Below are 25,588 nucleotides of genomic sequence, written 5' to 3'. Positions count from 1 at the left end.
AATCAATCATTGGAGAGGAAGAATTCAGTGAAATGGTGGGGAAAGAGAAGGAGCTCAGAATGTAGAGTTTTTCTCACACATGGATTTTGTTTCTGGTATTGCTCTTCATATTTGAGATGGAATCACACTGACATCATTAAAGTGTTATTTATAAGGATTGTTCAGCAAGATTAAAGGGAAATAAAGGATTTCTCTTCATACATTACTCCCATTTTCTATGTGAATCATCAATCTTTTCACTTCTCTATAGCTCACACTAGGAAACAGGTGTGTGTATCTGTGTGTGTGTCTGTGTGTGTGTGTGTGTGTGTGTCTGTGTGTGTGTGTGTCTGTCTGTCTTTTTGGTTCTGGAAATGCTGAACCACAACAAAGCCTTCCATACAAAAAAGCTTCCATAAAGTTTCAGACCACCAGAAGCTTGGCATTTCTATTACTGTAATGTAATATACTATATTCCTAAGCATTAAAAGGGGGGAAGCTAGTTTGTACATTGTATATCTATCCAAGGCTGAGTTCAAGAAGATGTGTTCAAATCTGAGTTCAAATCTGACCTCAGACACTTACTAGTTTTGTGACCCTGGACCAAATCACTTATCCCTGTTTGCCTCAGTTACCTAATCTGTAAAATAAGGAAAGTGGCAAACCACTTCAGTGTCTTTACCAAGAAAACTCCAAAATGAGATATATATGACTGAAATGAATGAACAACAGCAACATTAAAAAAGAAAATTGAACATTTCAGCTTTAGTAACCAAACACAATGACAATAAAAATTACTATAACTCCCAAATCTATAGCACTTTGAGATTAAAAATCACCCTCCCACACTATATTCCCTTAAGGTAGGTGATAAAAGGTTGATTGTCTCCATTTTCCAAATGGGAAATGTTTTTCAAAAAAGAACTTGGTTTTCTGAGGAAAGCAGACACTCAGATCACATAACACTAAAGAATAGAAAAAGAGAATGGATTTTATTGTGAAAGCACAGTCTGACTTGGAGAGTTTGCTTTTTAAAATATCATTTCATTATTCATTGTCATTAGAACGTGTTAATGATTGTTATTTTTCATTCATCTCTTTCCTTAGGCAGTGTGGTATAACTAAAATTCTAGACTTGGAGTCAAGATTTCCTGGATTCAAATATCCCCTCAGGCAACTCTTTAAGTTTCATTTCCTACATTATAGACAGAGGTGTGTTACAGTCAGCTAATTGTTAAATTTTCGCTGAGAATTTACAGCTTGGATATGAGAAAATGTTACAAAGCAGGGCCTGATTTATTGTTCCATTGGATGTTGATAAAGCAGATTAAACTTAAGTATATTGAGAAATACTTTTTTTTTTTCTGGAGAGATGGTTGTTAAATATTTACCAGCACAACCTGGCAAATAGTTAAAGATTAATAGGAGAAAGTTATAAATAACAAAACATGCATACCTATTTCTTTAATTATAACTCCTAGCAAGTGATTTATCAAAAACTTTGCCCCAAGTATCAATTTATCCCCAAATTTGTATTTGTAGCTAAATGCAATATAAATGAAAAAAAAAATGGCAAAGTCCAGAAGAGACATTTAATATCATCTAATCTTACTCCATCACTTTGCAGAAAAGGAAACTGAAACCCAGACAGGTAAGGTCCCTTACTTCAAGTCACAGAGCAGTAAAATGCAGTGTAAGTAGTTCTGAATCAGTAGTTGGTCAGATAACCTCAAAGATCTCTGACCCTGTAATTCAAGAATATTCTTCTAGGTAAGAGACTCAGGATTCAAATAAATGAAAAGAATCTTCCTTATTCAAATCTTTCATTTTACAGATGAGGAAATTGAGGCTTAGAGATAGTGAATTGACTTCTCTGAGATCATATAGGTAGTAACAAAGGTGAGATTTAAACCTAAATTCTTTGCCTCCAAATTCATAAGTATTTCTACTGCATCAGGATTTTCTGATGCAGAAAAAATTTTAAAAAATTTTTACTGAAAGGAAAAAGTTTCAACCTGTGTGTGGTTAACAAATACACTGGATGGAGAAACAGATGACACAAATCATTAAGGATGATTCTGGATGGCCCTTGGGACTGAAACAAGAACACAGAAAGGCTCCTATGTCCAAGACCTCCTACTCAGAATCACTCTGCCTCTACTCTCTTTTCCTCCTCAGATAATTCCCAATATTTTGTCTGTGACTCCCTTAAAGCACTCCCTATTTTCTTGTGTATCTTAGATTGTACTTTTCCCCTTCTGTCGTCTTTATATTAGTTATACATTGAATTTTCATACTTGAGCATATGTTGTTGCCTTCCCCCTTGAATATGAATATAAGCTCCTTGAGGGAAGGAGCTATTTTGTCCTTTCCTTAGTATCCACAATGACTAGCACAATCCCTTGACCAAAGAAAGTCCATTATTATTATTATTATTACTATAGTTATTAATAACAATATTAATAGTAAGTATTTATAGAATACTTCTAACATTTGCAAAGCACTTTATACATATTAGTTCACATTATCCTTACAACAACCCTGGGAGGTAGATTCTATTATTATCTCCATTTTGCAGATGAGGAGAATGAGGCAGATAGATTCATCCAGGGGTCACATAGCTAGTAAATGTCTGAATTAGGTCTTCTTGACTAATAGAAATCTTCACTGTGCCCTGTATATGCATAGTGTACATAATGTAGTAGGTGCTCACTTAACTATACAACTCAACATTTGCATTGTGCTGTAATCCCCTTGTTCTCTCTCTTCCCTAATGCTTCTGGCATTGATAGTATGTGCTACAACATAAGCATCTTATGCTATACAATAGAATATTCTATTCCATAGGTACCTCAGGAGATAGAATGCTGGAGCTAGCATGCTGTTATTCATTCATTTCAGTAGTATCTGACTCTTCATGACCTCATTTGGGGTTTTCTTGGCAAAGGTACTAGAATGGTTTGCCATTTCCCTCACTGACTCATTTTGCAGATGAGAAAACCGAGGAAAATGGGGTTAAGTGACTTGCTTAGGACCACACAGATAGGAAGCATTTGAGGCCAGATTTTAGTCTTCCTGATTTCAGACTTGGCACTCCATCCACTCCATCACCTAACTGCCCCAGGCTCACGAAGACTTAACTTCCAGACAACCTCATGGGTTTACTATCTATATGACACTGGACAAGTCACAATCTCTGTTTGCTTCGATTATGTCATCTGTAAACAGGAACAATAATGGCACTTACTTCCCAGAGTTGCTGTAAAGATTAAATGAGGTAATATTTGTAAAGTGCTTTACAGACCCTAAAAAATTATACAAATACTGCTGCTACTGCTACTGTACTACCATCTCTCTTTTCTAGTCATCCACAGAATACAATAAAGTACTTTATGACATCAGCCTATAATATTATCATAAATAATTCTGTCTTCTTCCCTAATTGCTCTCCTTGTGGGGGATTTTTTTTTCATCTCCAATTAGATTGAAAGTTCTTTGTGGGCAAAGACCATGTTTTATACTTTTTTGTTTCCCACAGAATACCTAGCATAGAATTCAAACTCATAAAATGCTCATTGTCTAGTTACAGGATTAATCTGATTAATTGTGCAGAAACTTTGCATTTTCAATGATTTTATGAATAAAAGCAAAAAACATTGGTTAATCGTCTGTGCAGAGACATGACCCAGGAGCCTCTGTGTTACAAATTAGTCTTGTTAGACAAGTCCTAGGCAATTTCCCATTAGAAAATCCATAAAACCACAATGACTAGCCTCTCAGAAAAGACTAAGGTATTTTCAAGATGCACTAGACTGTATTAGAGAATGGATCTTTCCTTGGAGAGCCTGAGTATGGTTTTAAATTGAGCAGATTGGGGAGAAAACTTGTGTGAGACAGCAGCTTTTTCCTCTTTGTCTTGAGATGGATAGATGGACTAAATCCTCTCATGGAGGCGTGGATTCCATCCAGAGAGGGTGAAACAATGACAATAAACAAAGCTCAGGAGATATAAACTTGGCAAAGAGAGCCCTGCCAAACGCCAGCTCTCTCCCTTGCCTTTTCACATGTCTGGATACTTTCCATGGCATGTGCAGTTTATAAACACCTTGTTTATTCCCTGAACGATTTTGGCAGGAGGCTCCCGAGGAAACCTGCCAATACAATGGGCAATTCCTTGGGCTTATTTCAGCAATCCTACTTTCCTTTGTCATACAGTTTGCTTTTGCTGTCTTGTAATCTGCTCTCTCCTTTGCCTAAAGGGGCAGGGTATATTGAACAGGAGCAACTCAAAAAGGCTCCGAAAATGAATTTATTAAAGAACAGATGCTGTTGTATATCATACTTTGCCAGCAAATGGGGGCAGTTTATTTTTCATTCAGATAGGGTTAAATGTAAGGGAATTTTAAATGAGGAGGTCCGGAGATGTCAAACAATATCTTAGCCCAACTGGCAAAATGAGATCCAAATCTGTACACTTTCAGAACAGAAGCTATTCCTGTTGGATATGAGAGCTTTTGTGACATTTAACAAGAAAATTTAATCTTTCTGGCTAGGTAGCATGATTCTTCTGAATATCTATGTTCAAACTTGTTATTGCCAGGGAGTCTGTGACTACCCATTATTCAAGAAATAATGAAAAAGGAAAGTAGGAGGCTACATTCCATATCCCTAAGGTTTTTGGAAGATGACACAGAGAAGATAAGGCTAGGGAGGGAGCTTTACTCAGAGACTATTAAAAATCCTTTAAATATGGAGGGACTGATGGAGGAAGACAGGGTTGAATAGACAGGACTGAGTTGTTTTAGTCTTAAAAGCCAATGCCCATTTGGGATCTGTTCAGATAAACTACTGAAGTGGGTCTTTATTGATTGTAGGTTTGAAATCCCAGTTCATAATATATTGAGTCATATGGAGAACTTCTGTGTTAATGGTGCTAATAAAAGTAGTTTAGGATACATAAAAACCTAAGGAAAAATGAAGATTACTCCTTCTTCCCACCAATGTCATTAGTGACTAGTGATAGTTTTATTCTGACTCTCTTGAAACTATTTGACAGGTCAACCTTATCGGTGACAAAGGATTTAGCAATGTTGAAGGTGCAGTATGTACCCTTATAGTACTTGCAAGCTGGCAAAGACCATAGAAATGACTCGGTTCAATCTTTTATCCAAGGACAAAAGCTAGTGACAATCAGCATTAGAATTCACATCTCTTGACCCCTACTAGGATTTTATTAAACCAACTACTTCTCTTACACTTATAGACTCATGGATTGAGAGCTATAAGAGACCTAGAGACCATCTACAATAACCCCCTCATTTATAGATAAGGATAATAAGGTCCTTGGAGATTAAATAACTTACCCAAGATCATACAGATAGTAAGTGACAAAATAATAACATCAACTGAGATCCTCTGACTTCAAAGCCAATGTTCTTTCCACTGGATCATGATACCTCTCCATGAAATAAGGAACTCTTCACAAATTCACAAGTCATCATTGAGCCCTTCTCTTTATTGTTCCAATTTCATTATATGTGCTGCCAAACATCTAAATTTAATACAGGAAGATTCCAAGTAGCGGTTTGAGAATACTATTGCTCTAGATATGTAGGATAATAATAACTGAATAACTGATATTTATATATGGTGTTTAAAATGTAAACCATTTTATATATGTGTTATCTTGTTTGGCTTTTACAACAACTCTATGAGGCAGGTTCTATTATCCCATTTGATACGTAAGGAAACTGTAGCTAAAAGTGATTCACTGACTTGCAGTAGTGAAAATAATATCCTTGTTCTCATGGAAATTGGGTTATTTTTCTCTTCAGAGTTATTGAACTTGATTAGCTTATAGAACTAGTGCCCTGAGCTGTTGCAATCACTTCCCAACCACCCAATTACAAGACAGCCACAAGAAGCTCCAGGTATTCATTCTGATGTTTGGCTGGTGGATCATAATGGACAATTGAGTCCAGAGCTTTACTGAGCTGAGTCAACTCAAGTCATCTTTAATGTACATCCTTGTTGCCTAGTCTCCTTTTGTTAACTGCCAAGTGACCCATGGTCTCATTGTGTTCTTTTATCAAACATAAGGTACCAGGAAACTGGCGTGAGTTAGACCCAGCCCAAACACTCACCCAGGCTCATAAAGCTAGGAAGTGTTTGAGATGAGACTTGATCCCAAATCTTCTTGACTTTAAGTACGTTATTCTATCCACCATCCATCCATATTACTTCTGGAATAATTGCAGATAATAACAAGTCTTCAGGCCATTGCTCAGCTCTTTCCTTTCCATCTTATAATTATTTGAGATGGTGAGGATGGGGAAAGGGAACTCTTTAGCTAGACCTGGAACCCTCCAAATAGCCTGATGTAGTTGACAGCTCTGTTAACACTGACCTTTAGATTTCTTGGGCATTTTCTTAGAGTCAGTCTAAAGATTCACCTTTACTGTTGCTTGACAGTGATAAACCCACTGTATCCAACCATTTTTCTCACTCTTAGAAATTAAGACAATAAGTCTTATTGCCCTCATAACCTTAAGACTGTTCTACAGTGAGAAGGACTGCCTCAGAAGGTAATGAGTCCCATGCCCCTGGAGGTCTCCCAGTGGCTATGAATGAAGACTTGTCAGAATAGTATAGAACAGATCCTGGTCACACATGACCTCTGAAGTCGTTTCCCAACAGAGAGATTCTGTGATTCTGCATTTCTGTGTCTGTATACTGTTCTTCCGGCACCATTGACCGAGAAATCATTACTATTATCTGGTGATATGTTTCTGCATAAAAGATGCACAGCATAATGCAAAGGAAAGCATTGGATTCAGGGTCATAGAACGTGGCCTCAAACCCCAAGTCTATCTCTTGCTGCAACTACATATTTTATAACTACTTACAAATATATAAGTATTATATTTGGAACAATATATGCAAACATATATACATGTTATCATCTAGACTAGAACAATAACCACAAAAAACATTTATTATGCACCCATTGTGTGCCAGGAACTATGATAATCACTGGGGATATCAAAGAAAAGGTTGGAAAAGTCTCTGATCTCAAGCAGCTTCCAATCTAACACACATAAGAATAAGATATAGATAGCATAAGTAGGAGATTGTCTGGGGAGGAAATGGAGAGGCAGGGAAGAATTAAAACTACAGAGGACATCATTAAAAATACACAGAGCTGAGATAAGGAGTGTCATATTTGAGGAAAAGCAAAGAGGTAAATATTAATTGGATTGAAGAGATTGGAAAGATAAAAAAGGGCTGGGTTATTGGAAATGCCATAAAACCTAAATAAAGGTTTTTATATTTCATCTTAGAAGTTTTAGGTTATAAGATAGAAGTATAGGTTAGACCTACACTTTAGGAAATTAAGTTTGACTAGACTTTAAGTTCTTTGAGGGTGGGAATAATTTTCACTTTTGTCTTTCTTTAGTGATATCCTACACATAATAAACACTTAATAAATAAATACTTGTTGATTGATTACCTGTGTGATTTAGGGTAAATTACAACTTCTGTAAATCTTATTGTATGTATCTATAAAATTAAGGGGTAGAACTAGATGACTTCCAAAGTCCCTTAAGTTTTTGACCTATGATCCTCTGGGTCTATGAAATGATAAAAAGATATGATCATTGCAAGCTTACCCATTTGCCTACCTGTCTTTGGAGTATTATATTTCTTAGAATGTTTATTTATAATTGATTGATTTATTTATGTTCCAGAACACAATAATGCCTTGTTCATCCATCATATATAGGGTCTAAAGTATCCCACATAAGTGAATTTTCCAGATAACTAAAACGTATCCTTTTAACTCTCAAAACTTTTGACTTTGCCTCTAATGGAAATATTTCCAAATTACATTACACACTACCCTTCCTTCTTAAGTTATAATGCTATACTATAACAGTCTCAGTTTCTACCGAAGTGTGGAAGGCTGTTTAATCCTATGCTAAGAGGCTTCTAGACTCCCGGGCCTTTTGAGTGCTTTTTATACATTCTCATTTCCTTCTTGGCTGCTATACCAAATTGCTATTGGCAAAACACCTTCCAATAGCCTTTCAGATTTGTTGCTTCCAATTTATTGTGGTTGAGATGACCAACTTGGTTAAAATTGTGACTAATGTAAGAATAAACAAAGATCTCTGAAGAGCTCTGACCAAAGGGCTCATCTCTGAATGAAGTCCACCAGTTTTAATAAATGGACTCTGAAAATGATGTCTTGGTTTCTCAAATGTAATTTTTGCTCACTTCTTAGTTCTTAGTACTCTCCCTGGTAGCTGAGGTTGTCAGATAAATACATGCTAGATAAATGAGGTATTGTGGTTTCTTACTCTCTATGGGACCAACCCTGGGCCCTAAATGGTTGGAAAATCAAAAGGCTCCCTCTGTGATAGCCTAGCATAGATTCATCCCTCTTCATCTTTAAATGCATTAGTCTATTCCTGTCAGTCCCATCTTCTTGCCAAATCACATAGGGTTGGGCTGGGAAGGGAGTGCAAAAGAATAGCCAGGTATAAAAAGCACTTTCCTAGCTAGGTCCTGTGGGTGTTGACCTAATGTTAAGGCATGGACAGTCAGAGAGCTCACAGAGTCACTCAGGATGAGGGGCCACCACTAGAATTTCTTATATCATTTTCTGAATAGACAGTGATCTTTTTTTTATTAATTTCCTGAGTGCGTACTTGTCACTCACTACTTGCCCTGGTTCATTCGCTGCAATGACTGCAGCGACAAGTTGGGAGACTACAGGGAAGTTCTAGATTGTACACGGGATTTGGGTCTCAAATATGTTTGCACACATTCAGGTAAACACACCAAGAGACAAACCAATCATCACCTGAGTCAATGTGCAGTCTGACCATATATTACTTATTTAGTGAGTGAGGGAAAAGGAGGGACACAATCATGGAACATTCAAGGAGAGGGAAGTGGATCTGAGATTATATGGCCCTGATCCCTACAGGATTTAAACATGTAGAATTGTGGTGAGAATATGATTCAGGCATTGAGAATGAGATGGCCCAGGTGGGAGAGAGTAGAGATGGATGGACTAGGAAAGAATGAGACAGCCCAGTTTGTCTAGAACAGGGCTTCTTCAACTTTTTCCACTTGTGACTCTTTTTTATCCAAGAGAATGAGAATAAAAGATTGCACTATTTGGGCAGAGGGAATTACTGAAGGCTTTAGAAAAAGAAAGGGACATGTACAGACTTTTATTTCAGTAAAATAATTTCAACAACTGAACAAAGAACAGATTGAAGAATCTCCTTGTAAAACACACTCCATGAATCTAACAGAAACATTTCTGCACAAACTAAATTTCTGAAACCAGTATGTGGAAATGCTTCTGCTACATTTTTTGGATCTCTCTATATTTTGGGGCTCTAAATAAGAAATTCCATTTTGCCTTAAAAGTGGCTAACTTGGCAATACCTGAGGTCAATCCAAAAAAGATTCTCATATTCTTTTGCAGTAAAGTTGGATTTTCTATCACCCATGTAGTTCATTAAGGTATTTATGAGGATTTTTGCAAGCATTTGTTCTTATGTGTGTGTTCTTTAGATGCAAAAACTTAATTGTTTATAAGATAAATTATCTACTGTTTTGTGATGCCGTGTTAATTTTCCCCCAAAGATTAAATATTTTATTATTGAATTGATGTCATTGGAAAATATATTTAGTCAAATATGCTGCTTTAAAATTTGAATTTTCACCTTTTAAATACATTTCCATTTTAAAATCTAAATAAAGACTTTTCACATAACTTTCTATTTGAAATGTAAAAATTATTACATTCAGCCTAATAGAGCTATTACTTAACTTTATTTTGGGGGTCCTTGATTTTATTGGTATGTATACAGACATACCTTAGAGATGTTGGTTCAGAAGTTCCAGACCACTTCAATGAAAACAAATATCCCAAAGTGGGGGAAAAAAATCCAACACCAAGAGGTAAGTACTGAAGTAGCCTGGTATCTCAGAGGTTAGAGTGCTGAGCTTGGAGTCAGGAAGACTTGAGTTAAAACCTGGTCCCAGACTCTTAACTGTGTGACCCTGAGTAGGTTCCTTAGACTTTGTTTGCCTCATTTTCCTCATCTGTAAAATGAGGATAATAACAACACCTACCTTATATGGTTGTGATGAGAACCAAATGAGATTCTAAAGACCTTAACACAATGCCTGACACATAGAAGGTACTATAAATGTTCATTTCCTCCCTTTCTCTTCCCTTATTTTCAGATTTCAAAGTGAAACTCAGATAAATAAATAAATAACTTATGTAGTACATAATTTACAAGTTATTTACACAGTTGGTAATTATCTAGTAAATTAGTACAAGTCCTATAATTTTTTTGTTCGTTTGTATCATTCATGTTGTCTCCTGGATGGGTAGGAAGAACTTCCAAAGCATTTGATAATACTCCAAGGATTTCATTAATGTCAGTGTCTCTTCCACCTATAGAAATACCAGTCCCTATGATTAACCTGGTATTGAATCTTGCACTTAGCTAAACTACCTTTAGAAGAAAACATACTCTAGTCATAGGCCCATCCTTGAAGTTATTCTAGTCTGTTAAATCTTAACAGAGTCTGTGTGACATGGACAGAGTCTTAAGCCCATAGTAATAAATGCTTTCTAACTACTTGACACTGAAGACACTACCACAACACCCTGAGGCATTATAGGAAATCATTGGTGGAAAATTTGATTAAATAACAATAGTGATTAATATTTATAAAAAGCTTTGAAATCCATGCAAGAAAAATGGAAATGCCATCCGTTGTTATTCATTAACTGATCTGACTCCCAGAGTGTAAATCTCATTTGTACTCTTATTTTTATGCACACCAAAAAGGCAGGATGGCCAGGAGCAAAAGAAGAACGTAACCCTATTAAATTCTAGGTGCCTAAGAAAATGCCAGGAACAGATTCTCTTATATATGTGCTACCAATGAACCTGGCATTTATCAGCCTCATTGCTGAGAATATCCTTTAAGCTACTAAACTTTACTCCTTCCACATTTGTCATGTCATGTAAAGAAAGTAAGAGTTACATTTAACTCTCCAAGAAATGACAGACTCAAGGGTCTCCCAGGTTTTCAACTGACAGGCTGTGATAGAATTATGGAAATTTTTCTCGCTGAGCTATAAATATACTAACTTATGGAGAGAGATTGATCTTTCAAACAAAAGTTTTCAAGAGGAGTTCAAAAAACTATCCATAGGGGAGTTACCATCAAATGGGAACTCACAAGAAATATCTGCCAAAAAATGCTCCAACTTGCAAATAATAAGGGAAATGCAAATTAGAAGGATTCTGAGGTTTCACATTGCACCTATCAAAGTAGTAAAAATGAAAAAGAAGGAAATGGTCCATGCTAGCAAATTTGAGAGGGAATGAATACAATGTGGGTGGAGCTATTACAAATTAGGAGGGAAATTGGAATTATACTAGAGAAGTTGCTCAATTGGATATATATATATATATATATATATATATATATATATATATATATATATATATATATATATATAAAAAAAAAAAGCCCTATTTATACAAAAATACTCAGAGCAGAATAACTTTGTAGCAGGGGGGAAAAAAAGAAAAGAAAAAAGAAAGAAACAACTGGAAAATGGCTGAACAAACTGTGACAGATAAATATAATGGAACGTTACTGCTCCATAAGAAAATAAGATTAGGTGAAATTCAGAGAAATATGGGAAGACTTATATGAACACAATAAAGGACATGTAAATGATGATAGTATAGTAAAAGACAAACAGATTTATTTTTAAAGACCAATCTTGATAGTGTAGATCAAACAATGAAACATACCTCCCTCCTTTCAGCAGAAATGTTACAGGTGATTGATGTGGAATATTGAATACTATTCCAGATTTGATGATCAAGACATGATTTCCAGGAAATGATTGGGAATTTAAAAACTAAAAGCACTGAGATAAGTAAAAAGGTGAGGAAAATCATCTATCATTAAAAAAAAGAGAGAGAATTGTTAAAATATGAAAAATGCAAATATAAACAAGGCTTATATTTTTTCAGGCTCTAGGAAAGAATAGAAAGATGAGAGTTTAGGATGATCAAAACAGATTAAAATGTCATGAGCCATTCTCCATTTTCAAGTGTAAAGTTCTCTTGGGAGGAAAAATGGCAAGGTCAATAATGGGAGAGTCCAAAAATGAATTAGGAGAGGTTTTCATTTTGTCTACACCAATAAAAGGAGAACAAACAAATTGTTCAACAGTGAACTGTTCAACAGTTCAACGTGGCATTTAGTGTTAGATTTTTAATAAGGAAACCTGGAATCAAATCCTGTCCCGACTCTTATAGTCTGGGTCACCATGTGGCATCAAAGTAACATATACTCATATGTTGGAAGGCACTTCAGCATCTTATTACTTATTACATCTACTTTGCATTCAAATTTCTGTTCATGATTCTCAGTCTTATTCCCCATGATATATTTTATGGGATGGGCATATTGATCTTTTTTTCCCTCATATATAATGCTTCATCTGCTGTCTCTGTGTCTTTACACACATACATAGACACACACACACACTTAACCAAAAATAAACATAACAACATAGACTAATGGTTTTAAGGCTTTGGGTTATCCAGGGGGAAAAGGATGCTATTTTTAATTTCCAAAAGCTTCATGGACCTCCCTTCTACCAATAATTAAACTGGTTATTGACTTTATGTATCATCAGTCTCCATGGTTATGATAATACATGATTTCCTTGAAAAAAAATCCAGAGTTCCTCCATATTATTTCCATACCTGAAATGCATTACATCCTTATCTCTACCTTTGCAAATCTTTCATTTTCTGTACAATTCAGTTCATAAATCATCTTCTAGGAGGCTTTTTCTGGTACCTCCAACTGTTGGCTTCTTCCCCTTTAAGATTACAAATTATATAATTTGTATGTAGTTTATACATATCAAGATATATACATATTGTCCCCACAATTAAAATGTAAACTATTTAAGGATAGGGAATATTTTACTTTTTTTCCCTCTTTGTATCCTCAGCACTTTGCACAGTGCCTAGCACATAATAGGCATTCAATAACTAAATGCTTATTAAATGCCTGAATCCTCCTACTTTTTGGTAAGGAACTGTTCTTCTTTAAATAATTACCTCATGATAAATGACCCTGAATTTTGTTACTATTTTATTAGGATCATTAATATTAATAGTCTGATATCCACTCAGATGAGTTAAAACTATACCAGGAACTGATTTCCTCATTTTAAAAATGAAAGATAAGTATTAGGTGGTATCTAAGTCTCCTTCAGACTCTAGGAAACAGAATGTGAATAGTTTATCTAGTATTTATTACAAATTTACTATATACAATCATGGGAGTTTACATGTGCATAGCAAACTATAGATTATTGAGTGGTCATCTCAAAACAATCTTGTGGCTGTGATGGAGTAGTTCAAGAACAAGTATCCCCACTTATTTAATTGATGAAGAAACCAAATCTCAGAAAACTTAAGTTACCTGGCCAAGGTTATCCAGATAGTGTCAGAGGCAACACTCAGCTTTTGTGGTTTTTTGGAGGAACATAAATTTTTTTTTGCAAGTTAAGTTATGTATTTTCTCAATCAATAGACTAACAGTGAAACTGTTATCAAGAGTCCTCATGTTCAAAACTATTGAGAACCAATAGCCTAGGATGTGTATGTGCTTGGTTTTTCCTTTTTCTTTTCCGGCAGTCTATACCTGCTTGGATTAGGACACTCAAATCAAGGAACCTCCCCCTGAACAGCACAGGACTGTGAAATGTCATCTACTTGAGAAGCTGATCATCTGCCTCAGACCATCCTCATGCTGTAAAATTAGCAAAAAGTCCATTGGGAAATGAGAAACGGGGAGACAATATCCTCTGGCTTCCAGAAGTCAGTCGGTCACTAAAAAAGGTCTTGGGTAAAAAGATTCTGTGATTCACTCCAAAGCCTCTCATCTCTGAAGGAAGGTGGAGAGCTTTCCTTCCATTAGTCAAGGAGGGTGTTTTCAAACACCCAGTATTTTATTTTGCATGCAAATCTTTCTTCAACATGATGTTCTTACTACAGATAAAATGCCTTCTTTCTTGGGGTAAAATCATGTCATCCCTAGGAAATGGAAAACCCCCCACAGACACCAACCTATCCTATGTGAACAGGGGAACATGATACTCTTGGCTTCTGAAATGGAAAAATAACTTCACTTAAATGACAAACAGCTCTTTGACAACTGGTAGAGGAAATTGTTGCTGCTTTTTCAGATGGTATTGAGGTCACAAATGAACACAGAGCAATCATTCAACTCACTTTTGCCAAATGTTTGTTTGAAGACAAATTCTGTTTTTTGTGATCTACATTTCTTTATGTACTTTTTTTCCCTAAGGATTTTTTCCTTTCTGGAAGTTTTGCCTTCTACTTCTTTCCTGCATGGCTCCCATTCTAGTCTCTCTAGTCTTGAATTCTCTCCATACAGTCCCATTCTCTTTTTATTTATTTAGTTTGAGGCAGTCAGGGTTACATGACCTGCCCAGAGCCAGACACTAGAAGTGTCTGAGATCACATTTGAACTCCAGAGCTAATGTGTTCTAGCCGCTGTACCACCTTAGCTGCTCCCCATTTCACCAATGGCCTGCAGGTCATTATAGATGACAGATATTACAGAGATGATAGAACAAAACCTGACTGATTTTATATATGGCAACTTACTTCTGGGATAGGATTGGAGGGAGGGGAGAGAATAAGCATTCATATGGCACATTTTAGTGCTTTAGTGCTAAGTGCATTACAATTATTATCTCATCTGATCCTCACAACAACCCTTCGAGATGGGGTTATTTTCTCTCTCTATTATACAACTGAGGAAACTGAGGCAAGCAGAGATTAAGTGACCTGTCCAGGATCACACAGATAGTAAGTGCTTGAAACCGGATTTGTGCTCCAATCCTGACTCCAGCAATCGTTTTTATCTGTGCTGCCCAGATTTTAAGAAAACCCAAAAAAGTTCCCCCTCATCTCATCTGCAGATTCCCAACATTCTACTTGTTGGAGATTCATTCTTCCTGATCAAATCTTTATCTCTACTAAAAATGACTTAGCCATTGAGAAAAATAAGCTGTGAAGACATAAGTCCTTACTTTCCTAGTAATAGACAAATGAGAGGAGATTTGGATGGAGCAAGGTTGGGAAGGACAGGTCCACAACACGAGCATTGCTTAAACAGAACTAACCTGGGTAACCTCCTTCCTGGAAGCACTCTGCTCTATAGAATCTTTTTCCTTCTTTCCACCTTATGACTTGGATACAGACCAGATCCCCTCCCCACTGTAGTAGAAGGTAATAGAGGTGCAACACTTGGAGGAGTGGGGTGGAGAGGAATTGCAGAGACGATTAGGCTAGAAGTCAGGAAAACTGCCCATTAGAATAGTCCAAATGAAGAAAAGGCTGCCTTGGGAGGTAGTGAATTCCCTGTCACTGGAATGTTTCAAGCACAAGCTGGATAAACACTTGATAAAATTAGGAGGCATTTATTAGTTTTGGGATATTGGGCCAGACCCTTCACATCCCAATCTCTCCCCAGATAGAAATGCCTCCCTCTACTAACCTCCCTGAAGAAAAAATAACCTTGCATTTACTTTGTATATATATTTTTATTTATTTATGTGTGTGTCGTATATTCCCTCTCCCCCTTCCCCTCCTGCTCTTTCATTGAGAGTGAAGGTTGACTTTTTATTTGTTTGGTTGTTTTGTTTCATATCCTCAGCATAATACCTGACATACAGTAGGTGTTTAGTAAGTACTGGTTGGTTAGCTGAGAAAAAAAGATTCCATATTCTCTGAGATTTAACTCTGATTTCTGTGGGTAAAGTGAAGAGCTCTGAACAGTCAGGGAAAGAGCCCAGTGGCACTGAGTACAGCCAAGTTGAAGAAAGGAGAAGCTTTAAATCCTGATTTCCTATTCCTGCCTTAATTTGAATTTGGAAGCAGTGTGGAATATTTAGTTTTCTAGGTCTGAAAAGCATTAAAGAAGCTAACTTTTTTCAAAAACCATATATATTTTGAATATTTTCTTCTATATTTTTTGCAAATCAGATTCTATATACAGAAATGAGACAGAAAGAGAGAGAGAAATAAAGACAGAGATAGAAGAGATAGAGAAAGACCTAGGAGATAGGGGGAGAGAGACAGAAAGACCTCAGAGATAAGGAGAAAGATCAGAGAGAAAAAGGGAGGAGAGAGGAAGAAAGGGAGAGATGGAGGGAGGGGAGAGAGAGAGTGAGAAAGAAAGAGACAGAGAGAAAGAAAGAGACAGAGAGAAAGAGAGAGACAGAGAGAGAGACTGCCAGCTGGAGCAGAACTAGGGCCAGCAAACACCTGTTTTAGGAGGCAGATTAGCCCAGGATGGCTGCTAGCAGCTTCGAAACAGCACCCGGCTCACTTGAGCTGAGTGTGGAAATAAGCCACCTGGTCTCCTGATTAGTTAGGCCATTAAGTGAGGTCAGACTGTCATTACTGTAAATTGCTTAGCTGCTTTGGCAGACTCTTAAGCTCTTGGTCCAAAGGGAATTTGGTGCATTGTAGTCCATTGCTGCATGTCATTTTAGCAGTTCCAACTTCTTTCCCACTCATGATGGCCACAAGCCATCCCTGAAGAAACAACAGGAATGCCCCCCAGAGAAAACTTCTATCCCTCTCTCTGTTTTCTAGAGTTCAGATGTATTTACTGAGCTACCACATTTCTTGTAGATTTTTCCTTGATACATCACATATACAGACTTGGAGAGGCTGAGGGGTTGGGCCCAGAGCCATCTTTTATGGTGTACCATCTCCTCATGAGACCTTTCCTGATTCTCCCAACTGTTAGTTCCTTCTCCACAGATGTACCTTGTTTTTATTTTGTATATTCATTTTATTTATATTTATGTAAGGGGGAAAGAGTCAGGGGAGAGAGAGAGAGTTCAAGAAGGGACTTCTGATTGAGTTCTCCCAAGAAACCTGATGAAATCACAGGATAAAACAGAATGAGATGGAAGAGTTCACCCCTTTCAGACTTGGAAGTGGCCTATCTGCACCTCCTCAAGGGGAGGTCCCTGTCATACTTTGGACATCTTAAAGGAAGGGTCAAAAAGTTTCTCTATTTGTGGTAGCTATTGGCTCTATAAAGGATTAAGCACAGCTCTGATGTAAAAAAGCAAGAGAAGTTCTGACGAAGCCGTCCTTGTCTGCCTGTCTGTTCTTGTCTCTCTTTTCCTCTGCCCTTTTTCCCTCTGCTTTTTATCTCTTTTTTCCTCTTCTCTTCTCCTTTTCTCTGTATCTCTACACACACACACAGACAACACACACCCCTATGAATCCAACTCTTGAGAAGGAATTGTTCATCATCTTTTTTCCCTTGCACTTTTCCCCCAGAATGCAGCAGTACATGGGGGCAGGGTAGAATTTCTTTTTCTCTCTTTTCTCTTCCTACTCTTACTCTTCCTCCTCCTCCTCCTCCTCCTCCTCCTCAACCACCAGCAATGACATCTTGAAGAACAGCAACTTGTTTAGCAGAAGACCCTCGCCTAGCCAACCATGAATTTAAGCACAGAAAAATGGATATGAAGAGCAGAACAAGACCAGGGAATTGGGTCCTCCAATTGTCCAGCAGAAAGTCCCTGCCCTGGGAAGGAATAGTGTTAAAGAAAGGCAAGAAATCAAGGCCTTAGCATATGAGGTTGGAATCACCTTAGCTAAATGCAATCTCTTCATGTGTTCCTGACTAGCAGACTCCTTTTGTCTGCTATACTAACACTGTGTAAATTTGTGATTAGGTGTCCAGAGGTGTGAATTGTCTTAGCCAAATGGTAAGCTGATGCTTTCAATGTTTTCGTTCATCCTCTCCCAACTCAGTGAACTTGGGGAGAAAGTGTGCTCCAGGTTTATGGGGAGATGTTTAGTATTATTCTTTTTTTTTTAGCTATAACATTCTAGTGGTCAAATCTTTGCTTTGAGCTAGTGATATTACCTGATTGACTATAAAAATTAAATATGCTTAGGAGAATCTCTCAAGCTGTAGTTTAAAAAAATGTGAACCTAAAAATAGCTTAAATTTAAGATAGTAATCCCCTGGGACTCAATTTCCAAATTCAAATTGGGGGATATTCCCAGAAGGGTCGCTTATTTGTATGTATACATTATGCTCTTAATAGAATGAAAACTGATTGGTGAAAGAGGCCGGAGTTTTTTCTTTTATATCACTAGAGCTGGCAAATAGTGTTTAATTGACTCTTATTGATTAAATTACTGAGAAGCTGGAGAAACCATTCCAGCGCCATTTTTTGTTTTGAAGGACTAGAAACAGAAGCATAATAGGTATCCTTGGAGGGAGATGTTTGGGAGGAAGTAGAGGAGTACCTTAAATGAAGGTAGAGGGATTTTTATGGTATGACTATATATATATATATATATATATATATATATATATATATATATATATATATATAAGCCTCAGGTCTTGGGGGGAGTGGCAACAGGTGGTGAACTCCTTCTCTGCTAGTTGTCTTCCTATCTCAGTGAGTTCTAGCTCAGAAATAAGCCCAGGATTGTATCCCAAAGAGATCTTAAAGGAGGGAAAGGGACCTGTATGTGCCAAAATGTAGCAGCCCTCTTTGTAGAAACTGGAAACTGAGTGGATGCCCATTTGAATGATTGAATAAATTGTGGTATATGAATGTTATGGAATATTATTGTTCTATAAGAAACGACCAGCAGGATGATTTCAGAGAGGCCTGGAGAGACTTAACATGAACTGATGCTAAGCAAAGTAAGCAGAACCAGGAGATCATTATACACAGCAACAAGAAGACTATACAATTATCAGTTCTGATGGATATGACTCTTTCTAACAATGAGATGACTCAGATTAGTTCCAATGAGCTTGTAATGAAGAGAGCCATCTGCACCCAGAGAGAGGACTATGGGAACTGAGTCTGGACCACAACATAGCATTTTCATTCTTTTGTTTGCTTGCGTTTTATTTCCTTTCTCATTTTTTTCTTTTTGATTTTTCTTGTGCAGCAAGATAATTGTATGAATATGTATGAATATATTGGATTTAACATATACTTTTGCCATGTTTAACACATATTGAATTATTTGGTATTTAGGGGAAAGGATGGGGGAAGGGGGAAAAATTGGAACACAAGGTTTTTCAAGGGTTAATGTTGAAAAACTATCCATGCATATCTTTTGAAAATTAAAAAAGCTTTAATTAAAATAAGAAAAATTTAAAAAAAGAAATTGGCCCAGGCTGCTCAATCCTATTTAACATGCCTTCCAAAGACACAGTTCTGCCTAAAGAATACAGTATTTGACTTATTTCTCCCCCTCATTTTACAATTTCATTTACTCAAGGAAAATTTATTGTATCTATTAAGTGCAATGCATGATGTTAGTAAAGAAATGAATATTTTCTGTATGATGACCTTTCTATAAATCCAAATTAGGTTATTAACAACATGGCAGAATGACTTTCTCTTTATCTTTGTGCTTCAGTAACAATAACTCACCTTTATAGCTCAAAAATGTTCCATGGCTTCCTGTTGCTTTTAGTATTAAATTGCAAATTCCTCACTTTAGCATTTTGCGTCCCTCACAATCTAGTTCTCTTTTGTTCAGTTGTTTTTCAGTTGTATCTAACTCTTCATGACCCCATTTTGGGTTTTTTTGGTCATAAATACTGGAGTAGTTTGCCATTTCCTTCTTCAGCTTATTTTATAGATGAGAAGCTGAGGCAATCAGGATTAAGTGATTTGTAATACAGCTAGAACCATTTATGAGGCTGGTTTTGAACTCATGTGGAGGAGTTTTCCTGCCTTCAGGTCCATCACTATGCCACATAGCTTCCCCAATCTGGCTCTCGATTACCTTTGTAAGACTGATTTGATGTTAATTTTTTTCAAAGACATTCCAGCTAAACAGTCCTGAGCTTCCTTGAGGGTAAATCCTAGTTTTTATCTGTCTTTGTATTTATGTTGCTATAACCATTATAAGTCCTTAATAAGTGGCTGTTGAATTAGACTATGTTGACTATGATGCTTACAAAGCATTTTCCATTGAGCAAGAGAAAATAAATGTGGGTGAGAACAACCCTTTAGTTTGTGTTTCTTAGAATCAATCAATAAATCTGACACCAATGAGTCACAAGAGCAAAGATTCACTATTGACTTTAGGGAAGAATTTGAAAACAATGGAATTTTTACTAATAAGTGATACATCTATATTATAGTGGTCCAACAAGGTCTAATAAGTACACAGGTTTAGAGCTAGGAGAGACCATAGGGATCGTTTCATTCATCTCCCTTTCCCAAGGTCACACACCTGGACCAGAAATAAAATAGACTGTTTAGACTCTAAGATCATCACTTTCTCTTACATCACAGAGGGCAACCAAGGCGTTACAACTGAGATGAGTGAATGTTTACCTACGACCTATGTATGATGTCATCTACCGGACAAACTTGTAGGGGTAGAAAATTGGGAGCAAGCTCAGTTCAAATGGCCAATTACCCAGACTAGATTTCCCTGTGATTTTCTACTATTTACTCCTCCAGTTTTGTTGTCTAGTACATAATAAGCATTTAATAAATGTTTTTTGATTGAATGATTTGTACATGTTGAACCACAGAGGCACCTTGGAATACTCCCAGTGAGCATAATGAAGGCCCAGGAAAGTTTCAGGATTTGCCAGGAGTTAGCTTTCCCGGTCCCCCAAACCTCATTGGGTCTCCTCTGGACACCCTCCCCTTCCTCACTCTCTCACTACCACAAATAGTCTGGTTTGATCCCTATCTGGCTCCTTTCAGTACCTAGGCAGAAGTGCCAGGAATATCAGGTGTCACTGGTTTGGGGGGTTTTCATGGTAACTGTGGCACAAGACAGCATGTCCAGGCACACTCCTGTGTGCAGGACTTCTCCCCTTATTCCTCACTGGGCTGTATTTTCCTTAACATATCACCAACCAGACCTGGGAGGCTGAAGACCTATTCCTGTCTGATCAATGTCTAGGTGATAAGCCAGTCAAAATTACATCATCCTCACTCCACACACACAATTTTACTTGGGAGAAGCCACGAAAGCAGATCATTCGTTCCTCTATGACTTGTTAAAAAGTTTGTTTAAATAATGATGTAACACAAACATTCACCACCCTCCCCGCCCCCCAACCCAATAAAGTGAAAATGACCCGGGGTGATCTGGAAGAGCAGGCATTCGGACGCCCATTATGGACACATCCTTACTGGAAACCTCTCTAGCTTTATAGAGCCTTTCAAAACTTATGCTCTACAGTTAACATGTTTTAAGAACCCACAATGACCTTGACATCACAATGAGGCATTAGAATTGGACTTTAGAGTAGCAGTAAAAGTAAGGGGACACACACACATTATGTGTGTGTGTATTTATGTGTGTATATAATTAAATTAGCTCCATATAATTCTATGAGGGAATGCACACACACACACTGTAATTGTCTGCTGACAGAACCAAAATTAGGCCAAGGTAATCAGACCTTTCCCCAGGATGTCAAAATTTAGAGAGCTCAAAAATTTAAACTTATGATTTTAGAAGATTGCGTCATTCTAATCGTGCTACATTTTGACAAAACTTTTACTCCTTTAGCAGCATAGAAACAACTGTACTCAGCACCTAGTTAACAAGAATAATTAGATCAATTAGGAAGCTACCAGATGGCACACTTCCTCCCCCAAAGACTACATACCAGGTGTAGGTATGTACATACACCTCCCTGATAAAGCCTTGCCTTATTCCAACCCCATCACTCCAGTCATTAGTTTACCCAGCAACCTGGGATTTCTTTCTAAGGGGGCTAGTGAGAGGGTCTTTCTTCTTCCAACCACCTATGTCCCCAAGTTTGTCCCCTTCCACTCAAATGAATTTATCTCTATTTTTTCTTATATTTTTCCACATCACAAATGACAAAATTGATTTGAAAGTTGCTTATCTTGGGTCCAGTTCTGTGTGGTTTATCTTAAATACCATCTTGCTAGATATATCTGTGTATGCTGGTGTTTAAATAGAAAACCTCACCATGAATCTTCAACACCAGCTTCAGAGAACTTGGGCACTCATTTATTTCATTTGGATCTAGCTTAAGGAGATTATTGAAAACTATTTGTAAGGTTTTTGTTCATTTAAGTCAAATAACTGTCTAGGAGTGGATACTCCTGGTTTTACAACAACTCCCTTTTCACAAGATGATAATAGTATCTTTTGCTTAAATACGGATTCATTAAAATGGGTTTTAAATCACTTCTATGTTGTATTTTGAAAATGCTTCTGACTCCACTAACCAAAATCAAAGATCATGTTTTTCTGCCTTAGCCAAGAATCTACAGCACTCTTTCTAACTTTATTTCTAATTGTCACAGACCAAAGCTGAGAGCATCACAATTCTATATGTCCCTTCTCTTTATAAACCAAATTTACCATTAGCATTGAAGATAGAGAGATGGTACAATGGATGAAGCTCTGGGCCTGCAGTAAGAAAGACTCATTTTCACATCTTCAAATCAAGTCTCAGACACTTACTAGCTGTGTGACCCTCAACAAATCCCTTAATCTTCTTTGCCTCAGTTTCCCAATCTGTAAAGTGAATTAGAGAGAACATGGCAAACCACTTGGTTTCATAAAGAGTCAAACACAATGAAACAATAAACAACAAAAAACCTTTAGCAATGATCAGACTCTAAAGAGGAAAAAATTAGTTCGGGGGGTGGGGGGGAATGATAGATTTTTTGCTCATCAACTCACCATGCCTCCAGTGCACTCCCGACAATCTTGTAAACAAGTTATGTTTTCCCAGGTACTGTATGCTTTTAGACCTGCCACTAGAGCCTGCAAAGATCGGCTGTTGACAAGATCCTTCTCATGAAAGATATCTTCATCCAATAAATCCCCAGCATATCTAGAAGAGAAATTTTACAAAGCAGAATGACTTAACATCTTAACCACACGACCAAGAAGCGACCCCACTGACCAACGAGAGAGCTTGAGGTAAACCACAAGGCTAAAATCTGGGTCTTGATGCAGAACTTGATGTACACTTTCAGTCTTTTAGGGTGAGCCTTTGAATATACCATAATAAAATTCACCAACCACAATTTTTCTGCTGTGTTTCTAACACTCAGTGCCCACATTTCAAATGTCTCATTTTCATGTCATGTATGAGTTTTCTCGTAGTCCTTTCATGAATGAGAATCTTTTGTAGACCCTTATACTGTCTAGTTATTTTAAACAATCTAAGACAATATTAATATATTATATTATATAATATTATAATATATTATACTTTCCTTATTTTTCTCTTTTGATTAAATCTATTTTTGCTTTAACTTTGTATGAGATCATGATTACTACCCTTACTTTTTTAACATAATAATTTTACACCATCTTTTTTTATGTTTGTATGTATCTTATCTTTTATCCCTCCTGATTTCTCTGCTTTATTTCTATACACTTGCCCTTCTATTACTTAACCTTCTTCCCTCCCCTGCACAGATCTCTCCCTCATCTTCTCCTCCAACTTTGCCATCTTATTTCCATCTGAATTTAGAAAACTTTTATAGCCTTCCAAATATATATGTTGTTTCCTCTTTATCCCATTCTTATTAATCTGCATACCCTTCTATATCCCCCATCCTATTCCCTCAGCCTCTTCTTTCATTACAAATTTAGAAGACTTTTATTCTCTTAATGTATATATTGTTCTCTCATTAATCCAGATCTGATATGAGTAGGGTTCCCTCTAAAAATCTCTCCTTAATCCTCTCCCCCTCCCTATTCTCTTATCTTCTCATTTCTTTCTGAAATTAGAAGACTTTTAAAGTCTAAATACACACACACACACACACACACACACATATACATATGTATGTAGGTACAAAAGTATGTGTGTATGTGTGTATATATATGTTTTCCCTCTTTAACCCATTCCAAGTGAATGTAAGGTTTCAGAACCACCAGTCCTGTTCTTCCAGGACTGTTCTTCCATTTAAATGCTTTTGTGTCAGTTCTTTCTCTCATACCTCATTTGTATAAGATAACTTCTTTTTCTATCTTTCCTTACATGGTTTTGCTTTTTAGAATCATATCATACTCAGCTCTATCACAACCTTTCAAACTACTCAATTGCTAATAACAATCTTACACACATGGTTTACATTTTCATGTATAAAAGATAAGCAGTTTGTCCTTATTGAGCCCATTGTAATTAATCTTTGATGTTTACCTTATATTTCTCTTGGATTTTGTATGTCAAATTTTCTATTAAGTTCAGGTCTTGTTGTAACAAAATCCCCCAAATCTGGCAATTTATTGAATGTCTATTTTTCCCATTCCCATTCCCATGCTTAACTTTATTAGTTATGACATTTTTGACTGCAACTCCAGTTCTTTTGTTCTTTGATATATAGTGGTCCAAGCCCTGTAGACTTTTAATATTTCCATTGGTACATTTTGTGTGATTCTAATTATGGCTGTACTATATTTGAGTTTTTTCTTGTTGCTTCTAATATTTTCTTCTTGACTTAGGGATTTGGGAATTTAGTTATGGTATTTCTGTAAGTTTTCCTTGTAGGATCTCTTTCAGATGGTGATAGATTTATTTCTCTTTCTACTTTCCCCTTATTCTAACACTTTTGGACAATTTTTCTTAATTATTTCCTGTATTATTATATCCAGATTCTTTTATTTTTTGGTTATAGCTTTCAGGTAGTCTGACTATTCTTATGTTCTCTCTTCTTGATTTGTTCTCCAGATCAATTGTTTTTCTTATGAGATGTTTCATATTTTCTTCTATTTTTTCATTCTTTTTATATATAATTTTTTTTGGTCTTTTATAACTTCACTGGCTGCACTTTATCCAATTCTAATTTTCAAGGAGTCATTTTCTTCCTTAAGATTCTGAACTCCTTTTCCAGTTGGTTGATTTTCTTTTTATAAGCATGTTGGTTTGGGGGGGGGGGGATTGTTTTTTTTTTTTTTTAATTTCCTCAATCTCTCTTATTTGATTTTTAAAGTCTTTTTTGAGTGCTTCTATGAAATCTTGTTTGGACAAGTGACCATTTAGTGTTACTTTTTGGAGTAAGAGAGGCTTTTTTGGCTTCAGTATCCTCCTCTGAAAATGGTTTTCTCTGTTCCCATAATAACTTTCTATAGTTGGATTCTTTCTCTTTTACCTGATTATTTTGAAGCAGATTATTGGTGGCAAAACCTCTAGTCCTGGAGTGCAAGTGCCTCAGGCTTCAGGTCCTCCTTCAATTCTTATCTCTAGCCTGGAACCAAAATTTAGACCTCTGCCCTCCTGTAAGTGCCAGAAGCCAGCAGCATCCCAGCCCCACTGCTTCTGTATTTACTAGCTAATTCCTCCTCATCCAGGACAGCAGCAAAATACCCAGGTATCCTTCATCAGCAGAACTTCCCTTAACTTCCCTCCCTCAGACACCTGACTTCCTACACTTGTCTTTGAGAAGAAAATTCCTGTG

The 25,588-nt window shown here is 36.7% G+C and overlaps 1 protein-coding gene and 1 long non-coding RNA gene across 5 annotated transcripts in view; one reads left to right on the top strand and one right to left on the bottom strand.

The window, feature by feature from the left end:
• ACOXL (acyl-CoA oxidase like) overlaps positions 1-25,588 on the bottom strand; it is a 495,343-nt gene that overhangs the window by 181,562 nt on the left and 288,193 nt on the right. For all 4 annotated transcript variants that reach the window (XM_031950986.1, XM_031950985.1, XM_031950987.1 and 1 more), the window contains exon 12: positions 22,857-23,010. In XM_031950986.1, the coding sequence (XP_031806846.1) occupies positions 22,857-23,010 (154 nt within the window). The remainder of the gene's footprint in view (positions 1-22,856; positions 23,011-25,588) is intronic.
• On the top strand, positions 21,270-23,005 carry LOC116421437. Its single transcript, XR_004231796.1, has 2 exons — positions 21,270-21,813; positions 22,909-23,005. It is a non-coding gene; the product is annotated as an uncharacterized LOC116421437 (long non-coding RNA).

Source organism: Sarcophilus harrisii, chromosome 2 (genome assembly GCF_902635505.1).
Source record: "Sarcophilus harrisii chromosome 2, mSarHar1.11, whole genome shotgun sequence".
Classification (NCBI taxonomy): Eukaryota; Metazoa; Chordata; class Mammalia; order Dasyuromorphia; family Dasyuridae; genus Sarcophilus; species Sarcophilus harrisii.
The sequence above is the reverse complement of the archived record's forward strand: the minus strand, read 5'-3'. Positions and strand labels throughout refer to the sequence as shown.